Source organism: Ostrea edulis, chromosome 9 (assembly GCF_947568905.1).
Source record: "Ostrea edulis chromosome 9, xbOstEdul1.1, whole genome shotgun sequence".
Lineage (NCBI taxonomy): Eukaryota > Metazoa > Mollusca > Bivalvia > Ostreida > Ostreidae > Ostrea > Ostrea edulis.
The window spans coordinates 67961315-67982017 of record NC_079172.1 but is presented as its reverse complement, the minus strand read 5'-3'; the positions used below and the strand labels follow the sequence as shown (position 1 = coordinate 67982017).

At 39.2% G+C, this 20703-nt stretch overlaps 2 protein-coding genes across 8 annotated transcripts in view; one reads left to right on the top strand and one right to left on the bottom strand.

The window, feature by feature from the left end:
* The window catches only part of LOC125657756 (cell division cycle protein 23 homolog), a 29657-nt gene extending 21955 nt beyond the window's left edge, over positions 1 to 7702 (top strand). Inside the window, exons 12-14 of the mRNA XM_048888516.2 lie at positions 2462 to 2540; positions 5623 to 5739; positions 7121 to 7702. Of these exons, the coding sequence (XP_048744473.2) occupies positions 2462 to 2540; positions 5623 to 5739; positions 7121 to 7315 (391 nt within the window). The 3' untranslated portion in view covers positions 7316 to 7702. The remainder of the gene's footprint in view (positions 1 to 2461; positions 2541 to 5622; positions 5740 to 7120) is intronic.
* Positions 7703 to 10669: 2967 nt separating this feature from the next.
* The window catches only part of LOC125657755 (uncharacterized), a 30384-nt gene continuing 20350 nt past the window's right edge, over positions 10670 to 20703 (bottom strand). For all 7 annotated transcript variants that reach the window (XM_048888511.2, XM_056150417.1, XM_048888515.2 and 4 more), the window contains 8 exons: positions 16405 to 18864; positions 16216 to 16292; positions 14070 to 15904; positions 13488 to 13768; positions 12941 to 13115; positions 11545 to 11608; positions 11215 to 11314; positions 10670 to 11072 (listed from right to left, as the gene is read on the bottom strand). In XM_048888511.2, the coding sequence (XP_048744468.2) occupies positions 11028 to 11072; positions 11215 to 11314; positions 11545 to 11608; positions 12941 to 13115; positions 13488 to 13768; positions 14070 to 15904; positions 16216 to 16292; positions 16405 to 18864 (5037 nt within the window). In that variant the 3' untranslated portion in view covers positions 10670 to 11027. The remainder of the gene's footprint in view (positions 11073 to 11214; positions 11315 to 11544; positions 11609 to 12940; positions 13116 to 13487; positions 13769 to 14069; positions 15905 to 16215; positions 16293 to 16404; positions 18865 to 20703) is intronic.

Genomic DNA, 20703 nt, shown 5'->3' with positions numbered 1-20703 from the left:
ACACTTTCAAATTGCCACGTAAAAAGAATCACCCCGCGTAAAAAGAATCAGTAATTAAAAGCAAAGCCGTTATAAAATTTCTAAAATGGAAATTTTATTATTTTTCACCGGGAATTAGTTGAGAAACGCATTAAAAGATAATTACATGTATCAGAATATTCATGCTTCACCTTTACACTTATTTATACTATATCAATAAAAGAAAAAGCACACCCACACCCCCAAATTTTCTCAGTATTGGAGACATTTAATCAATTACCTGAAGATCAGTAAATATAATTTTCCTTGCCAATTGATTTATGAAAAATATAACTTTTTCTGAAATGCAGTAATTAAATCTGTGTATAATTCTATTAGAATTTACCATTCGTGTTAAAGTATGAAATAAAAAGACGTATCTTTATAGGGTTAAAAGTGTAAATAACACACACACACAAAATAAAAATAAAATGTGACCATATATTTATATATAATATTGGGGGCGAGTTGTCTCAGGAAAAGGGGGCGACTTGTCCTGAGAGAGGGCGAATTGTCCTAAGAGGGGACAAGTTGTCTTGGGGGCGAGTTGTCCAGCATTCGTTGAGATAGCTAAAATTGAATATCACTTACAATTTATTCTGTATCTTGGGTAATAGTTATTTTTCTTGGAATTATAAAGTTGTTCAAATTAGCTCTCGCTAAATATCTGTACCCATTTTTATGGGAAAGTCGCTGAATTTGTGTCTCACTAAAAATTCCACTTACACGGTATTTCTTACCTATGATGGTGATGTTTGTAATTATGTACAATGTACATTTGTTTACGATATGTACAGCCATGCTTGTGATGTCAATGTACAGTTCTTTATGATATGTACAGCCATACTTGTGATGTCAATGTACAGTTCTTTATGATATGTAAAGCTGTACTCATGATGCTTTATGATATGTACAGTCATGCTTGTGATGTCATTGTACAGTTCTTTATGATATGTACAGCCATGCTTGTGATGTCAAGGTAGAAAATTTCCAATAAACCTCTTGATACAACAATGGTTTTAGACAGGAAGTATTATACTAGAGCGATGTCTGTACTTCCATCCATTCAGGGTTCTGTCACAATGTCAAGCTGAAAACTTGCTGTGTAGCTTCCCTGTGGGTCACTCTAGATCATGTTGCAGGTTTAATCAATTTAGACCTCTTGCCAGAGTTTTGCCCCTTTATTTGAAATTTACTGTTAGATGGAGGGCACGTGATTTGTCTGTCAAACTCCTCCCTCAGTTTTCAAGTTAGGATCTTTTGTTACAGTGTTTAGTTTAAGTATTAAAGATGTGCTTATGGCAAAGCTTTAGATTTTCTGGAATTTCTGAGAAAAAATTACAGGTTTTTGGACTTTAAATAGACTAGTCAGTTTAAGGAAGTATAGAGAATCTATCCCATTTGTCCGTCTAACTTCTCTCATACATGTAGGTTTAAAGCTAGGGAGTTCTTATCCTCCAGAGTGTTAAAAAAAAGTCACAGCTTCGTGATAACTGATACTACCTTAAATCAAGTTCTACAATCCATGGCTTGTTCCCATGTTTGCTTATCAATGAAAGGTGAAGATAATGAACAGTGATCAATCTCATACCTCCTATAAGCAATACAAAATAGAGAGTTGGGGAAACACGGACCCCCCTGGACACACCAGAGGTGGGATCAGGTGTCTAGGATGAGTAAGCATCCCCTGTCGACCAGTCACACCCGCCGTGAGCCCTATATCTTGATCAGGTGAATGTCATAGAAAACAAACACATTGATCAAACTAGTGATGGACATATTATGTATTGTTCCAGTGCTGCTGTTAAAGAAGGGCATATTGAAAATCAAACACACCGACCATGGTAGAATGATACATATTGAAAATCAAGTACACCGACCATGGTAGATTGATACATATTGAAAATCAAACACACCGACCATGGTAGAATGATACATATTGAAAATCAAACACACCGACCATGGTAGAATGATACATATTGGTCAAAACACTTTTAGAACTTGTGGCTAATACAGAAGTTTTGTGTTGTGAATGGTTGAATTTTGTAACGTGAATATTCGAATGTCAGCTTCTGTGTGTGTTAGTGTGTCTTACTTAACGTAATTAAAACAAATAAGAAATCAATAATACATATTGTAAGAATTGTTTAGATACAAGATATGAGATTGTTGTATGAGGTCACAAAGGGGATATTTACATGAGCGACTTAATTTTTACTTCTGTAGGTAAAATGCTGGATTATTTCAGATTACATGAGTGAATTAAATTTAACTCCTGTAGATAAAATGCTGGATTATTTCAGATTACATGAGCAGCTTAATTTTTACACCTGTTGATAAAATGCTGGATTATTTCAGATTACATGAGCAGCTTAATTTTCACTCCTGTAGACAAAATGCTGGATTATTTCAGATTTGTAGATAAAATACTGGATTATTTCAGATTACACGAACGGCTTAATGAAGAGGACCAGGCTGCTTCAGCGTACACAGAATACATCAATGAGGCCATCAGAATGGGGGTCAGTAGGTCACATGATTTTTTCAAGTCTTTTGTTGTGCCCATTTTAGATTTCATGAGCAATTGATCTAATTGTAAAAGTTGATGTCCCTAGACCTGCATGAGTATAGAGTCACGGTCGAGGAAATGTTTGAAGTTGATGAATTTAGACCTGAGTATAGAGCCAGGGTTGAGGAAATGTTTGAAGTTGATGAATTTAGACCTGAGTATAGAGTCAGGGTTGAGGAAATGTTTGAAGTTGATGAATTTAGACCTGAGTATAGAGTCAGGGTCGAGGAAATGTTTGAAGTTGATGAATTTAGACCTGAGTATGGAATCAGGGTTGAGGAAATGTTTGAAGTTGATGAATTTAGACCTGAGTATAGAGTCAGGGTTGAGGAAATGTTTGAAGTTGATGAATTTAGACCTGAGTATAGAGTCAGGGTCGAGGAAATGTTTGAAGTTGATGAATTTAGACCTGAGTATGGAATCAGGGTTGAGGAAATGTTTGAAGTTGATGAATTTAGACCTAAGTATGGAGTCAGGGTTGAGGAAATGTTTGAAGTTGATGAATTTAGACCTAAGTATACAGTCAGGGTTGAGGAAATGTTTGAAGTTGATGAATTTAGACCTAAGTATAGAGTCAGGGTCGAGGAAATGTTTGAAGTTGATGAATTTAGACCTGAGTATGGAATCAGGGTTGAGGAAATGTTTGAAGTTGATGTATTTAGACCTAAGTATAGAGTCAGGGTCGAGGAAATGTTTGAAGTTGATGAATTTAGACCTAAGTATAGAGTCAGGGTTGAGGAAATGTTTGAAGTTGATGAATTTAGACCTGAGTATGGAATCAGGGTTGAGGAAATGTTTGAAGTTGATGAATTTAGACCTAAGTATACAGTCAGGATTGAGGAAATGTTTGAAGTTGATGAATTTAGACCTGAGTATAGAGTCAGGGTTGAGGAAATGTTTGAAGTTGATGAATTTAGACCTGAGTATAGAGTCAGGGTCGAGGAAATGTTTGAAGTTGATGAATTTAGACCTGAGTATGGAATCAGGGTTGAGGAAATGTTTGAAGTTGATGTATTTAGACCTAAGTATAGAGTCAGGGTCGAGGAAATGTTTGAAGTTGATGAATTTAGACCTAAGTATAGAGTCAGGGTTGAGGAAATGTTTGAAGTTGATGAATTTAGACCTGAGTATGGAATCAGGGTTGAGGAAATGTTTGAAGTTGATGAATTTAGACCTAAGTATACAGTCAGGATTGAGGAAATGTTTGAAGTTGATGAATTTAGACCTAAGTATACAGTCAGGGTTGAGGAAATGTTTGAAGTTGCTATCCCTAGACCATGGTATTTGAGCACAGGCACTTGTGTCTGTAAATAAGTTATGACGTCTATATACTGATAATAACACAGGGTACTTATCTTGAAATGACACTGATTGATACCCTTTGAGAATGTATGGTATTTATAGTGTTCGTCATTGCTGTCTCAATATTTTCCCTCAGGCTTGGGGGATTCATTCTTTGCTACAGGACTTCAATTCATAACTTTCAAGCTTACAGAGATAAGATAAGTTTTATTCCAATTTTGGGCCCAGAGGGCATAACATGTATGTTCTACTCATTCACTACTATGTAGTACTATCAAAAATAGTGGAGGGGCAAGTCTCGCAATGAATCTTTATTTGCATATATGAAAATAACAGGTAATGTTCATTGTCAATTAAAAGGGTGGGCGATTCCCCTCCCCGCATCTTTAATTTTATAAGTCTGTGCTGATATGAAAAAAAATAAGGGAATGGAGCCCCCCACCCCTCCCCCCTCTTTTTTTTTGTAGTATTTTCCCTAATGTAGTAACTAAATAATATCAAATAAGATCGATTATGGTCAATGGTCACCATTAAAACCATCCTTTTTGCCTGTTATCTTTGGTTCATCTCTGACTCTTCATCTTTTTATAAATAATTCTAAAGATTTCCAAATTCAATTTTAGAATAGTGTGCTTATAAGCCAATCAAAATTGCACATTCATTCTGCATGTTATCAGTACAAAGCACTTTGTGGTATAAAACGGAAAATTGAGCTGTAGACCATGTTTTGTTGCAGTTTTCGGAGATAAGAGGCAATGAATGCAGTCATGCCATACATGGTTTTTTAGTTGAATGATCGCACAGGAGAACGGTAGTTAATACATTTGCATCACATGTTCCCTGGAAGCTCAACAAGCCGACATTCTCAGAGGGAATCATTCAGTGTCATTTCACACTAAGCACTTTGTGTTATTATTAGTATGCAGACGTCATAATTTATTTACAGAAACCAGTGCCTGTGGTATAGAGTAAGAGATGAGGAAATATTTGAAGATCAGGGATGTGTTCAATACACATGTATCATGCACATCTCTCATTGGATCATGGGGGGAGGGGTGGGGGTGTAAATCTAGTCTGAGACTTAGTGCAGGACATGTTCCGGACTACATTTACACCCACCCAGATCACATCTGTATTCTTTGATAGTAACTACATATCATTGATTTGATCTCTGGAAAAGACTGTATGATAATGAATTGTTTTTGTCTGTGAATCCAGTAACTGTATAATGTGTGATATGGGCCTAACAACTTTCAATTTTTTTTTTATCAAATTTTATTTTATTTTCAAGAGTGTACATGCTTGTAAGAAATTTTTATATGACTTATTTAATGTCATAATAATGGGACATTTCATGGATATTTTTTTTTAGTTTGGAAATGAGCACATTTTCAAACAATTTCCTTTCTGCAGAAACAGATTGTGCAATGACTTTGTGAACAAAATTCATATTTCAGCATGTGTTATCTTTGGTATAAATATTGATCTTGTGAAAGAGGTTGCTCTGCGTTTGAAACAATACCCAAGCATTTAAATGATGTCAAAATGCACACAGATGACCAAAGCTTATTAGAGATTACCTTTGAATTAAGTCTCATTTTCACAGAAGGAACACGTAGAGAAAAGAAGCATGAGCTTGTCCGAGCTTTATGTTCCCCAGGGCCTGATGATACGTAGCTCAACCCTTTCATTGTTCCATTGGCCTGTTGTAATAAAATCTGCATTGTTTTTAGACCTTTAGTGCAGAGGACCAGAGTCAGGCGTATAAATACTTGGCTAACTACCACCTACAGAGAAACAATCTTGACGACGCGTACGCAGCTGCACAGAAATGTACAGAGTTCCCGGAGGTCAGTCAACATGTTTAGCTCGCCTGTCAGCGATATCAAAAATTATTAGTTGGTCTTCCATTTGCATACAAAGTTGATGTTTATAATTTCTTCAAAAATTCAAAATTAAATGTTCCAAACTCGGAGGAGCCTTCGTGGCCGAGTGGTTAGAGCATCGCGCTCAAAATCACACGGCCTCTCACCTCTGTCAGCGCGGGTTCGAATCCTACTCGTGCCGGTAAGTGAGAAAGTTTCCCAGTTTACTTTCGGAGGGTCAGTGGTCTCTTCCCAGGTACATTGTATCTGGGTTCTCTCTTCCACCAATAAAAGCTGGGCGCCACCAGATAACTGAAAAATCTTTGAGTGTGGCGGAAAACATCAATCCAAACTTGGTACACATATTCCTGAATATTGATTTCATTGGCACATACAGGTTTGTATAGGAAGCTGTGCTGAATTGTTTTCTCTTCAATGCCCTCTCTTTTCATTTGAAAACAGACTGTAAACCGACTAATTGAAATATGTTTGGTTGTGAGTGTTTGAGTTTCCCTGACAGCTCACTGGGGGCCATCAGGAATATTCAAACACCCACAACCAAACATATTTCAATTAATGAACTGCTGTAAAATGGCTGAGATATTACCAAAACAGCGTAAAACCATAATCAATGACAATCAAACTGTAAACCTAATACACATGTCCCTATTTTCTCGTGTCTGTAAGTAATAACCTTTGATGTTTCTGTGTATAATTCTCAATATAAAAAATTACATACATTTGTCATATGACCATTGAACTTGAAGTACAAATCTATTATTTCACAAAGAAACAATTTGAATTACACAATATGAAGACAAGTAGGAAACAGAAAATGTAAAGTTTGTTTGAATAGAGGTGGGTGGGGTGGGGTGGGGTGGGGGGTATGAGCCAATTATAACAGTTACCCCATGCATTCATTGCTTGTTTTCATACCCTCATCATACAAACAAACTATAAACATTTATTTTAGAATAAAATGCTTTGTACACAAAGATAAAATGCTGTCTAGATTACTCTAGAGTAATCATTCAATCAGACAGCATTTTTATTTTGAAGTTCACCAGTACAAACTGGTTTTCAGTAACAAAAAAGGGGTTTACTTTTTTATACAGTTTTCACATTTGATTTCTGCTCAGTGAACTGAGGAACATTGCTGGTTCATGCAATGAAATTCTCTGTACAAATTTCTGAGCTGTGTGACTGTATATAGTGTGCCAAACTGAAAACTTCCAACACAGCATTTCATGTAATTGGTACTGATGACAGAATGGATAGGAAAAAGTGAATTCTGATCTCTTTCCCCACATCTTTGAATTACTTGTGATTGTTTCAACAGACACATCATGCAGTCTTTTTATTGTAGAAAAGAGAGGAGGCTAAGGGGATCTTGAAGGACATCCAGAACAGGCGGGCCAAGAAGGAAGGCGGGTACTCCCATCCCGTCAGAATGGATGATAGTCTGGGGTCGATCTGTCCTGACCCCCTGAATGCCAGCAATAGGACATCGTCTGTCTGTCTGTCCCCGGTCAATCTGAAGTTTGACATTGGGGATGACTGACAGTAGAGACATCTTTTATACGTGTGCTTCTATGTACGGAGCTCGACTTGAAATGAGAGCTGGAGACAACTGCAGGAAAGAAAAATGTGTATGCATAAACTTGAAACTCATTTTGTGCCGAGACCAAGGTCAAAGTCATCTTCCTCTTATTCTGTACACATTGTCTCAAATAGTGAACTACTCTCAGTGTGTATTGTACCTTTACATTGTCAGTGTGTATTGATGTCACATGACCTATACATAATACTACTGTCAGTGTGTGTTGTACCTTTACATTGTCAGTGTGTATTGATGTCAGATGACCAGTAACAGAGGACAGATGATAGGCTAAACTACACATGCTCCCAAAAATAGGGAACGTTATAGTTAAATAAAAATACCAATCAAGTATTGTGTTGTGCATGTATATTCATTTTTTGTCATAGAAAAGCAATCTTTTGTTGAGGCTGTCACTGTTTTAAATGTTGTATTTCATTCTGTATGCTCACCTACTGGCTGAGAATGGGATATAATGAAACATGATCTTATCTCCATAAAACATTCTGTATGCACACCTACTGGCTGAGAATGGGGTATTATGAAGCATGATCTTATCTCCAGAAGGCCTAATCTTGTGTTCAGAAGGAATTACTAATCGACAGAATGAAAAAGAGAAAATAAGAAACGCTGATCCAATAAAGAAAACAAAATTAAGAGTAGGAAAACACCGACCCCTGGACACACCAGAGGTGGGATCAGACAAACACGGACCCCTGGACACACCAGAGGTGGGATCAGACAAACACGGACCCCTGGACACACCAGAGGTGGGATCAGACAAACACGGACCCCTGGACACACCAGGGGTGGGATCAGACAAACACGGACCCCTGGATACACCAGAGGTGGGATCAGACAAACATGGACCCCTGGATACACCAGAGGTGGGATCAGACAAACATGGACCCCTGGATACACCAGAGGTGGGATCAGACAAACACGGACCCCTGGACACACCAGAGGTGGGATCAGAGAAACACAGACCCCTGGACAAACCAGAGGTGGGATCAGACAAACACGGACCCCTGGATACACCAGAGGTGGGATCAGACAAACATGGACCCCTGGATACACCAGAGGTGGGATCAGACAAACACGGACCCCTGGACACACCAGGGGTGGGATCAGACAAACACAGACCCCTGGATACACCAGAGGTGGGATCAGAGAAACACAGACCCCTGGACAAACCAGAGGTGGGATCAGGTGCCTAGGAGTAAGCATCCCCTGTAGACTGGTCACACTTGCAGGGAGCCTTTTATCTTGATCAAGTAAATGGAATAATCTGTTGTCAAAATCAGTATGTAAAAAATGGTCTAACAATTGGAGTGAAATGCATCAAACAGCAACACCCGATGACGGGTTGTATTGGTAAATTAGATCATTCTAATGACCATAGAATTTGCAAACTGCTGACTTCATGTGCGACTGTTGAAACCACTATAACATCAACTTGTTTGTCGGTAGCTTTCCTCAGATATAAACAAGAGGCCTACAGGCCTTATCAGTCACCTGAGTACTAGTGAAAACGTATTACTAGTCCCAAGGGCTATGAAATCTAAACAAAATTTCCTGTTCTGAATATCTAAGGTAAATTTTAACATCCAGCAAAAGTATAAAACAAGATGTGTTCTTACAACTTCAATGCCCTCATAAGTGCATACACTGATGAAAGGCTTCACATAATGTAATAGGTGTATTAACATTAAAAGATATGACTAATTTGGACCCATCCTAGAGTCAAAACCCTGGGTTGTGAAATTCACCATTTTTTGTACATCTTTTTCTGCTATTCCTTAGTATGCAGTTAGATTTTAAACAGTATCAGCAAACTGCACTTAAACACTATATACTAACTTTGGATCCACCCTGGGATCAAAATACCTACCCCGGGGATCATGCAATTTACAATTTTGATAGAAGCCTCCCTGCTTTACATCTTAATGCATTTAGTTTTTCTTAAACGTGTGGTTCTTGAAAATTGGTAAATTTTGGGCAGTATTTGCCAAGGCCCCGGGGTGTCTATTGCTCACACATTTAATAACTGACCATTTTGGCCCCACCCTGATACCAAAACCCTTACCCCTGGGATCATCAAATTTACAATTTTGATAAAGGACTACCTATTCTTTCTATTTAAGTGTTTTACACATAAACACTATAACAAGTTTGGACCCACCCTGGGGTCAGAACCTCTACTCCAGGAATCATGAAATTTACAATTTTGGTAGAGACCTTCCTGCTTTTCATCACCATGCATTTAGTTTTTCTTACACGTGTGCGTTTCTTGAGAAGACTTGAAAATTGGTCAATTTTGGGCAGTTTTTGCCCAGCCTCCAAGAATGCAGGAATCCTAAAATTTACGTCCCCCTTGTTCCAAAGATGCTTCATACCAAATATGAAAAGAATTGGAATGATAGTTATCAAGAAGTTAAAAATGTCTATTGTTCACACATTCAATAACTGACCACTTTGGCCCCACCCTGATACCAAAACCCCTACCCCCTGGGATCATCAAATTTACAATTTTGGTAAAGGACTACCTGTTCTTTCTAAATATCTATTTAGTTTCTGTGTTTTACACATAAACAATAATATAACAAGTTTGGCCCTGCCCTGGGGTCAGAACCCCTACCCTGGGGATCATGAAATTTACAATTTTGGTAGAGGCCTTCCTGTTCTACAACACTAAGCATTTAGTTTTTCTTGCACGTGCAGTTCTTGAGAAGATTTTTGACAATTGGGCAGTGTTTGCCCCTCCCCTAGGGCCCCAGGGGTGCTGGAGTCCTAAAATTTACAATTTATGTCCCCTGTGTACCAAAGATGCTTCATACCAAATTTGAAAAGAATTGGACTGGTAGTTATCAAGAAGTTAAAAATGTTCACTTGTTAACAGACGGCGCACAACGACAACCAATTACAATAATTATCATATGCAGAACATGCTTTCGACTATCTAATCAGTTGAGAGACGTAACTATATGCAGGTGATGATGGAATATTGCTACTTAAAAATGGGAAGTTGACAGTGGAGAAGCTGAAGTCATCCCGATTGTGATAAAGTTTAGTTGTTAGTTTGTTATAAACATCTATTCAATAAAGTATCCAAATATGAAGCAGCTGTGGGAGACTATTTGGTAGAACAATTACTGGATCCAGCAATATATCTCTGTTTAAAAAAATGAAGCCTACTCTGGTCTCCAGAAGGAATTACTATGACCAAACTGTTGCTTTGGCCAGAGTCTGCAATCTGTCGCTAAAACAGTCATGCATTAATAGTTCCCGCCTTGTAAGAAGTAACAAAATGTTCACAACTAATATTGAAGTCATTTATTTTAAATATTTTGAATAAATACGATTCCATACTCCAGATAAACATGCACGTGCAACAAGACTCGGATACATCAAGTCTTTAGCAAATCCTAGCAGGGGCACACTAAATGCAATCCAAGAGCAGACAACTGCTGTAGCTGTCATACTAATATCCGTCACCATTGGACAACATGACACGGTTACAGATGAAGTACTCCCTACACAAATTATAACATCTAAGACTCTCCCTAACATCATACATAAAATATCTAGCTATCAGATCATGGAGAGATTCCCCCGAGGTCAGTATCACAGACAACAGTCCCACAAGGACCATAACTACATGTATATCGCTGCCATTTTATCGAAAAGTTGAACTCTTCTTCAAAGCATGTCTCTGTATTCTCTGAAAGATCAGAAACAAAATGGTTTTACATCTAACAGTTGATCATTTTACTACAAGAAATAACAAGTAGAATTGGAATGCAAATGATTACTCGAGAATAACGCGATGATTCCGTGTTCCGAGTGGTAACTGCTGTGCTTACCCTGTTGAACACCTTGGCCTTTAATCTGTTCAGAGCATAATCTTCTTGTCGTTTTACTTCTTTCTTTTTATTGACAACCTCGGCAAGTTTCTTGTATGACCTAATATACAATATTTAATTGAATTTATTTTCTATCTTTTACCACATTTAGAGTATCGGAGAGGTTACAGTGTAAAATGATATCACAAAGTGCTGAAATGGCTGATTAACTTTGTTTTCTCTGCTGGGTCAATCAACTTAAGTTTTCTCTTCTTAAGCAAGTCATTTGTCTATGCAAGCAAACTAATTTGGGTCACATGACTCTGAAGCTGTATACAGAATTGTACTTACTTTGCAGTGCGATCTTTAATTTCTTGTTTAGTGAGGGACCTTTTCTTTGGAAAATGGAGATTTTCTTCAAAATAAAAAACATAAGACACTGATTTATGGACGATAGCATGCAATCATAACGAGGATCATCTGAAGAACTGTGCTAGATCATTAAGGAAGAACTGTGCTAGATCATTAAGGTAGAACTGTGCTAGTGCTAGATCATTAAGGTAGAACTGTGCTAAATCATTAAGGTAGAACTGTGCTAGATCATTAAGGTAGAACTGAGATCACTAAGGTAGAACTGTGCTAGATCATTAAGGTAGAACTGTACTAGTGCTAGATCATTAAGGTAGAACTGTGCTAAATCATTAAGGTAGAACTGTGCTAGATCATTAAGGTAGAACTGTGCTAGATCATTAAGGTAGAACTGTGCTAAATCATTAAGGTAGAACTGTGCTAGATCATTAAGGTAGAACTGAGATCATTAATGTAGAACTGTGCTAGATCATTAAGGTAGAACTGTGCTACATTGTAGATCATTAAGGTAGAACTGTGCTAGATCATTAAGGTAGAACTGTGCTAGATCATTAAGGAAGAACTGTACTAGATCATTAAGGAAGAACTGTGCTAGATCATTAAGTTAGAACTGTGCTAGATCATTAAGGTAGAACTGTGCTAGATCATTAAGGTAGAACTGAGATCACTAAGGTAGAACTGTGCAAGATCATTAAGGTAGAACTGTGCTAGTGCTAGATCATTAAGGTAGAATTGTGCTAAATCATTAAGGTAGAACTGTGCTAGATCATTAAGGTAGAACTGTGCTAGATTATTAAGGTAGAACTGTGCTAGATCATTAAGGTAGAACTGTGCTAGATCATTAAGGTAATCAACAATCGTAGAGAAAGCAGGAGATCGATAAAATGCTGGAAAATGAGCAGACCACGTATTTTAGAAAATGTGATCATTTTAAGAAGTCTTCACAGTACAGCATGTCAAGATACACTGGAGAATTTTATTAAGCCTGCTGTGACATTGTGTGCCTAATTTTATTAAGACTGATGTGACTGTGGGCATCTATTAAGACTGATGTTACTGTGGGCGTGTAATTTCAGTAAAACGGATGTGACAGTGGGCGTGTAATTTTAGTAAGACTGCTGTGACTGGGCATCTATTAAAACATGTTACTGTGGGCGTGTAATTTTAATAAGACTGATGTGACTGGGCGTGTAATTTTAGTAAGACTGATGTGATTGGGCGTGTAATTTTATCAAGACTGCTGTGACTGGGGGCATCTACACATACTACTGTAGGGGTGGGCGTCTAATTTTATTAAGACTGCTGTGACTGGGGGCATCTACACATACTACTGTAGGGGTGGGCGTCTAATTTTATTAAGACTGTGGGGTCTACACACCACTGTAAGGGTGGGCATCTGGGTTGGCTTCCTTCTTCCTCTGCTCTGCAAACAATCGTTCTCTTTCAGCCTCCAGGGTAGTCACCAATCTACGTTCCTCTGCTGCGAAAGCTACACGCTTTTGTCGTTGACGGACATGGGAGATTGTATTCGATTTGTAGAGTTTAAAGGCTTCCTAAAAATATAAGATGATTTCTTTTTCTCTAAATAAATGCAATTTTAAATATAGATATGAAAAGTATATATCCAATTGTAACATGTTCAGCTTCGTGTTTCATAAAGAGAATTAGTTTTTAATGTACTGCTTCTTTGGGCACCCTTCTGTTGCGGGGTAGCGGGATCTGTTACCTTTAGTGACATTTTGTTGGGGGGTAGTGGGTTCTGTTACCTGTAGTGACATAGTTGGGGGGGAGGGGGGGTAGTGGGTTCTGTTACCTGTAGTGACATTTTGTTGAGTTCTGTTACCTGTAGTGACATTTTGTTGGAGGGGTTAATGGGTTCTGTAACCTATAGTGACATTTTATTGGGGGGTAGTGGGTTCTGTTACCTGTAGTGACATTTTGTTGAGGGGTTTGGAGTCGGAGAGATCCTCCTCGGTATCATCCATCGAATTCTCCTTGTCAATCAGCTCTCCCTCAGGGTTCAGGTCAAACTTGGTGTCTCGTGATTTGTTCATGATGTCCGAGTTCACCATGTTCTTCCACTGTGTAGAGCTGACATTATTTGGCTTCCACGGTTCCTTTCTGACAGCATGAGCCTGCTGTTCTCTCAGTGGTTTTCTCCAAGGCTTCACCTCCTTGTCCATGGCAATGTACCAGGCTAAGCCTTCTACAACATACAACTGCATTAAACTAGCCAAACACACAAGGTTCATTTTTTGATTATATGTATTGAATTAAATGTTATCTCTCTATTTGATGGTGTTAAATAACTTTAACATTTTCTCAGCAATCTTTCATTTCATGCTTGACCTACATTAAGGTTTTACACATTTAACACTGTTGTGCTCTTTCACCATACTTTAATAGCAGTGATGGACTTATTAGGACTGAATCTCAGTTTCGTATTTAACAGCAATAGACTTACTAGGAATGTCTTTCAGTTTCATATTTAGCAGTAATGGACTTACTAGGACTGTCTCTCATTTTGGCAGTGTATTCATCATCAGGAGTCTCTGGTGTAAACATTTTATTTTTGGGTGGTGTCTTCATTACGAACTTCTCATACTCTGAGTCGGACTCTGGGACAAACATCCGGGACTTTGGGGGTGAGGTGGACCTATTTCTCTGCGGAGTCACCGACTGTGACCCAGACGATGCTGGTCTCACTCTCTGCTGAATAGATGACCTTGATGGGGGCGACTTTGATCGGGGAGGGGTATACGATCGAGGGAACAAGTTTGACCTGTTTGGAGAAGACTCTGGCGACGAACTCTGCATGCTGTGGTGCTTGTCTCCTCGGAATGGCTGAGAAATTCGGGACCTCCTCTGACTCTCCGGTGACATCATCGGGACAGGAATAACCCTCGTCTCACTGTAGGACGGAGAAGCAGTCCTTCCCACAGTCTGCACAGCCTCAGATTTCATTGCCACCTCCCTGGGTCGCCTTCTCATCGTTGTCGGACTTACTACTATTGGGGAGGGATACATAGTACCAATGTCCCTCAGTTTCCTTGTCCTAACAGGGGAGGTTTCCAAGTGAAATTTCTCCCTGGAAGGTGACAGATCGGTATCGTGATATTTATGTTTTGGTGACTCCCTGCCTCTATTTTTCTTATGACCTCTTGACCTATGACCAGCTTCATCATTTAACCTGTCTTTCTTTTCCTTTGTCCTTGGTTTACGGACCACAATAATATCACTCTGCGACTCTGAATCATCCAAAGCAGCAGCTGCTGATAAAGAGGACTTCTGAAACTCTCTGTTGTCTCTAGATTTCCGGACCCGCGTTCTCTGTAGCTCTATGCTGCTGTCTTTGGATGACGTAGAATCTAACACTGGCACGTTGGAATCTCCTGAATCCTCCATTAAAGTAGAATCAGAATTCAGGAATGTGGTCGAGTCATCTGACTGAGGCACTGAGGTAGAGGACACATTCTCCAGTTCAGCAAAGATGGCTTTGTCAGAGAGCTTCCCTTTCTTCTTAGCACCGAGTAACATCTCTAACCTTTTCAGCTTCTCGAGTCTCTTCATCTCCTTTCTCCTTTCCACATCGATCTTGTTCTTCTGTTTCTCCACCTTGTCCCGGAGTTTCACCATCAGAGGATCAATCACATTTTTCTGTCGTTGTCTCTTGGCCTTTTTCTGCGATTCTGTCACCACGTTTGGGGATGCCCCTCTACTTGACTCGAAGCTTGTGTCTTCTGGTATTGAGTATAATGTATCGGCACTGTCACCTAACTTCTTCACCTCCTGAATCCGTAGAGATTTGCTTCCCTTCAGTTTATTCTCCTTGTTCTTCTGCTTTTTCTCCGTTTCCACTCTCTTTTTCTGCTTTGTCAGGATTTCTGCGTAGCTCCCGTTAATCTCCTCCTCACTCAGTGTCTGCCGCTTCTTCTGTTTCTCAATCCTTCGCGTCTCCACCTCTCTTGGCTGGTTCTCTCTTTTCTTCTCCTGGTTCCCACTTTCCATATCCACCAGCTCCTGTATGACCCGCCTCTCTTTAGCCTTCTGATACGTTCGGTCATCCAGCACCCTCTGTACAGCATGCTTTGTTGGATTTTGCAGGAGACTGGTCAAGGTCTCAATCCGCGATGTGTTCATGCTGCTGTCACTCTGTGTCTCGTTCATCTCCTGGAATTTCCTCCACAGGTCATTGATGTTGGACGGTATGGAGTGATCTCTCTCCCTCTCCAGTGTGTCACGGAGGGCCTGTGCTTTCTTGCTGGGTGGAATGCTATCAAATTCGGCTCCAAACTCCTTTTCGTCTTCCTCAGTCAAAATGCTGCCTTTAGGTCTCTTCATTCTGTAAATATGAGGAAATAATCATGGAAAACCGACATACATAAATACTGATGTACAAACATGGGCACCACAAAGTGGGTCCCTCCAACAATATGTGCACGTCATTTACTATAACTCTGAGGTTGTGGCCATGAAATTAATATGCATTTTCCTCTCCCTACAAATATAGGACTGAAATCAGGAATCATAATCATTAAATTGTTCTGAATGTTCACATCCATACAAATAACTGTATCTTCTGAGTCTTTGTTACGAGGGGATATTCACAGATCCCTAATACATAGTCATTCTGGGTGGTCAGGCTACACTTACTGTCTCATCAGTTCCAGCTCTTTCTTGGCCTTTAATCTTTCTGTTCTCACCATGTCTTCAAATTCATCATCTGGGACCTAATGGTTAAAGTTTTTAAAAAAAATCAATCTTAAAATGTGCTTCAGGGAACAAAATACTATTAATGGTAACTATATACTCACATTAGAAAAGACAGAAGTTGTTACTTACACGTGGGAGTTCAGTGAAAATTTCTCCATCCACCAAATATTCTCTCAGTTCTCTCTCACTGCTTCTGTTGGCTGGTGATCTTGACCTGTTTGCTGGTGACCTTGATCTACTGGTTGGTGACCTTGACCTGTTGAGTCTCTCAGGTGTCCTTTCCCTTGACCTTTGACCCTCTGATCTCCTCTCATTAGACCTATCCCTGCTTCGTATTTCCCTGTCTATCGCCTGAGGTATAAATACATCCAAATAATCTTGGCCCCTATCCAGTGGCCTGCCCCTCTCTCTTTCAATGTACTCCTGACTGTCAGCCCTCTGCCTTTGCCGTTCTGCCGAGACATCGTCCCTCAGTGTAGCCAATGGTTGCCTTGTTCTCATCTCCAGATCAACTGAGGACTTGTAAGGCTCAAGTTCACTGGCAGAATTGTGCTTGTATATGGAAGTACCAGAGCTATACGGTATGTTACTTCCTGTTTCCAAGGGGCGGCTTTCTAGACCACTTCCTGGTTCCAAGGGTCGGGCTAAATTTTTTTCCTTTCCGTTACTGTAAGGAAGGTCATCTCCTTTTTCCAGAGGCCTGCTTTCCAGACCATGTCCAGGTTCTAGAGGAGAAATTCTTTTGCTGTATTCCTTATCATTATCACTCTGTCCGCTGTGAAATCCTGACGATTCCCTGGGAGCTCGTGATTGATAAAGATTGGCCCCTGATTCTAGGGGTCTGCTGTCATATGACCTGGGTCGATCTAGTGCACTGTAATCATTAGACACACTCTCTACTGGACGAGAGCTGTAGAGAGTTTCCATTGGCCGTGAATAAGCAGACGTTTGAGGAATATCTAGATCCTGCAGCCTGTCAGATGGAGCTTTATCATCTTCCAACGATCGTGAATAAACTGATGTTCTTGGGATGTTTAAGTCCTGCTGTCTGCCAGATCTTGAATCAGTAGGATTGCCTCTGGCTGGGTTATACAATGAACTGACTGGTGCAGAAGAGACGGTGTATCCTCCCCTCCCTGGCTCTGTAGATCGGGGTCTGGAGTCGTAGTCCAGGGACTCTCGGCCCGGTTCCAGGGGGCGGTTCTGATACTGCTGTATGATGTCCCCTAGTCTGTCATACTGATTGGGAGTCGCTCGGTCTGGCTTGTCCTCTTTCTTATCGTAGCTGTAGATTTCTTCTTCCTGTGGCCGGGCTCTGACGTACTCCAGCTGACTCTCCCGAGCCTCTGTCCTATTATCACTCAATGGTATACTTTCTACTGGATTTCTACGTTGCATTTCTTCATTTAATAGTTCCCTATCACCTGATCTCCTTCCTTCCTCAAATGGTCTTCTCTCTTCATTATCAACTCTCTTCCCCATCATATCATCTCCGGACCTTCTACTTCCGTATTCAACCCTGAGCTCCTCCAGTGGTCGTCTGCTCGGTATATCTGCTCTTCGGCTGTACTCGTCATCCAGTGGTCGTCTGTTCGGTATATCTGCTCTTCGGCTGTACTCATCATCCAGTGGTCGTCTGCTCGGTATATCAGCTCTTCGGCTGTACTCGTCATCCAGTGGTCGTCTGCTCGGTATATCAGCTCTTCGGCTGTACTCGTCATCCAGTGGTCGTCTGCTCGGTATATCAGCTCTTCGGCTGTACTCGTCATCCAGTGGTCGTCTGCTCGGTATATCAGCTCTTCGGCTGTACTCGTCATCCAGTGGTTGTCTGCTCGGTATATCAGCTCTTCGGCTGTACTCGTCATCCACGGGATTTCTAGACATGTATGGAACATCCCTATCCACAAGCCTTCTATCTATTTCTCTGTAGGAAGGCATTTTTCTTTCATCAGCATTGGATGGAAAATCTTTAGGTTCAGCTCCAAATCCTTGACCTGGAATTCTCTCTGCCTCACGTAACTGTCTGGCTGCCCCTTGGAAGGCTGGTGAAATGAGCGAATTATGATGAGAGAGGATGGGTGAAGGCTGGGCTGAAAAATCCATCAGTCGTCCGTGAGTGGCAGGAGAGGAGGAAATCTGTTTTCCTTCCGGACTCAGTGTAACTAGGTCAGTTTCTGACCTTGACCTACTTTTTACAATGTTATCAATGCTATTCTCCCTGCTGCTGCCATGTGCCTGTAAACCCGAAATTTTCGAAACATCACGCACACGCCGAGGAGTGGCGAACTGGTCCCCAGGATCTGACCTCGTCGTCATGGACATCCCGCTATCTTCATAGAAATTATCAACATTCTGTCTGCCTTCAGAACTCCGTGGACGATCTTCCTGAGATCCATTTGTCAGGTTGCGACTGGTCAAATAATCACTCGCTCTAGATGAACCACTCCTATGAGAGTAGTGATCGCTGCCAGCAGATGGAGCTCTATCTGACACGATGGGGCCCTTACTACTATGTTCCAAACCACTGTCGCGTTTGTAAAAGTCGCTGGTCGGATTAGCGAGGTCACCCATAGATCGCTCTCTGTCATCCTGAAAAATGGCAACCCATAAATTAAACTGTACAATCTATTTACCTATGTCTACTGATCATTAGTTAGACTGTACAATAATTTATCTATGTCTACTGATCATTAATTAGACTGTACAATAATTTATCTATGTCTACTGATCATTAATTAGACTGTACAATCTATCTATGTCTACTATTCATTAATTAGACTGTACAATAATTTATCTATGTCTACTGATCATTAATTAGACTGTACAATAATTTATCTATGTCTACTGATCATTAATTAGACTGTACAATAATTTATCTATGTCTACGGATCATTAATTAGACTGTACAATAATTTATCTATGTCTACTATTCATTAATTAGACTGTACAATAATTTATCTATGTGTACTAATTATTAATTAGACTGTACAATAATCTATCTATGTCTACTAATCATTAATTAGACTGTACAATAATTTATCTATGTCCACGGATCATTAATTAGACTGTACAATAATTTATCTATGTCCACGGATCATTAATTAGACTGTACAATTTATCTATCTATGTCCACGGATCATTAATTAGACTGTACAATCTATTTATCTATGTCTACAGATCATTAATTAGATTGTATAATCTACCTTTCTATGTCTACTGATCATTAGACTGTACAATCTATCTAGCAATTGTACAATTAATGAAGAATACTGTAGAATCATTCGATTTTGTCTCTACTGTACTTCCATGGAGTCTTGATTTTCATGGAATCTCTATTATCGCGGATTTTCATGGATACCCCGTATCCCATAAATTTCAAACCACAATGAAATACACAATTTATATATTGTTTCAATATACAGAAACCATTCCACAAAGTTGCATCCCAATACAACTGTAAATCTAAACAATCCACAAAAACCGACCCCCAACTTTATACGATACCACAATTAGCTAATACTCAGAAACTGAAGAGTTTGGGCTTTTGTTAAGGTATTCAATGTATAATGACCATATTTCATATCTAATAAATGGATGGTGGAATATTTGTAATTATGGTATCATTTTGAAGGGTCCTTCAAATAAAAATAATCCACCATAGGAATTTTCAAAATTTTGTTTACTGCCTGATTTATTTCACATAGAATTTAACATTGAAGTATATGGAAAAGGCCGGTTTTATTACAATATTCTAAAAACAAATTATATTTTCATAATTATTTCATGGTAGAAAGTTACATATACTTTCTTCTTATGAAAATATGAAATAAATTTAATCATTGACCATACACATTTTTAGAAAATTAGATTTTTCTTATTTTTACAAAGGGCAGACAACTCTTCCAAAAAGTCTTAAGTGCAAAAAGGTCAGCTTCTAATCATTTACCAGTCATGTGAATTTCATCTGCTTCACTTTCATCATTATTTAATAATAAACTTTTATGTTGATCTAAATCCTTGAAAATTGTTCATTATCCTTTCATTATACATGTACATGGGATACCTTAAGTTCAATTCAACATGCTGAACAATGTAGATCTTTTTATTACATTTTCAAAAGTGAAATACTGTAATTCATCCATTAGATAAAGACGATATTTTGACTGCATTGAAAATAAGACCTGATTGTGACGTCATGTTAACGGATAGTGGCGTTATGTTGTGCATTACTATAACATCCAATTTGAGATTTGAAATAAACTTGTTCTAAAACCGAAGAAAATGTAAAAATCAATATATGCACCCAGGGGTGCATAAGCCGAGTTGCATGGGATACATTGTAAAGTCAGGAATGATGTGGCATATTTATAATTGTGAAGAACTAATTTCAGTTTTATACTTTTCAAGTTACTGTCCAGAAACCATATT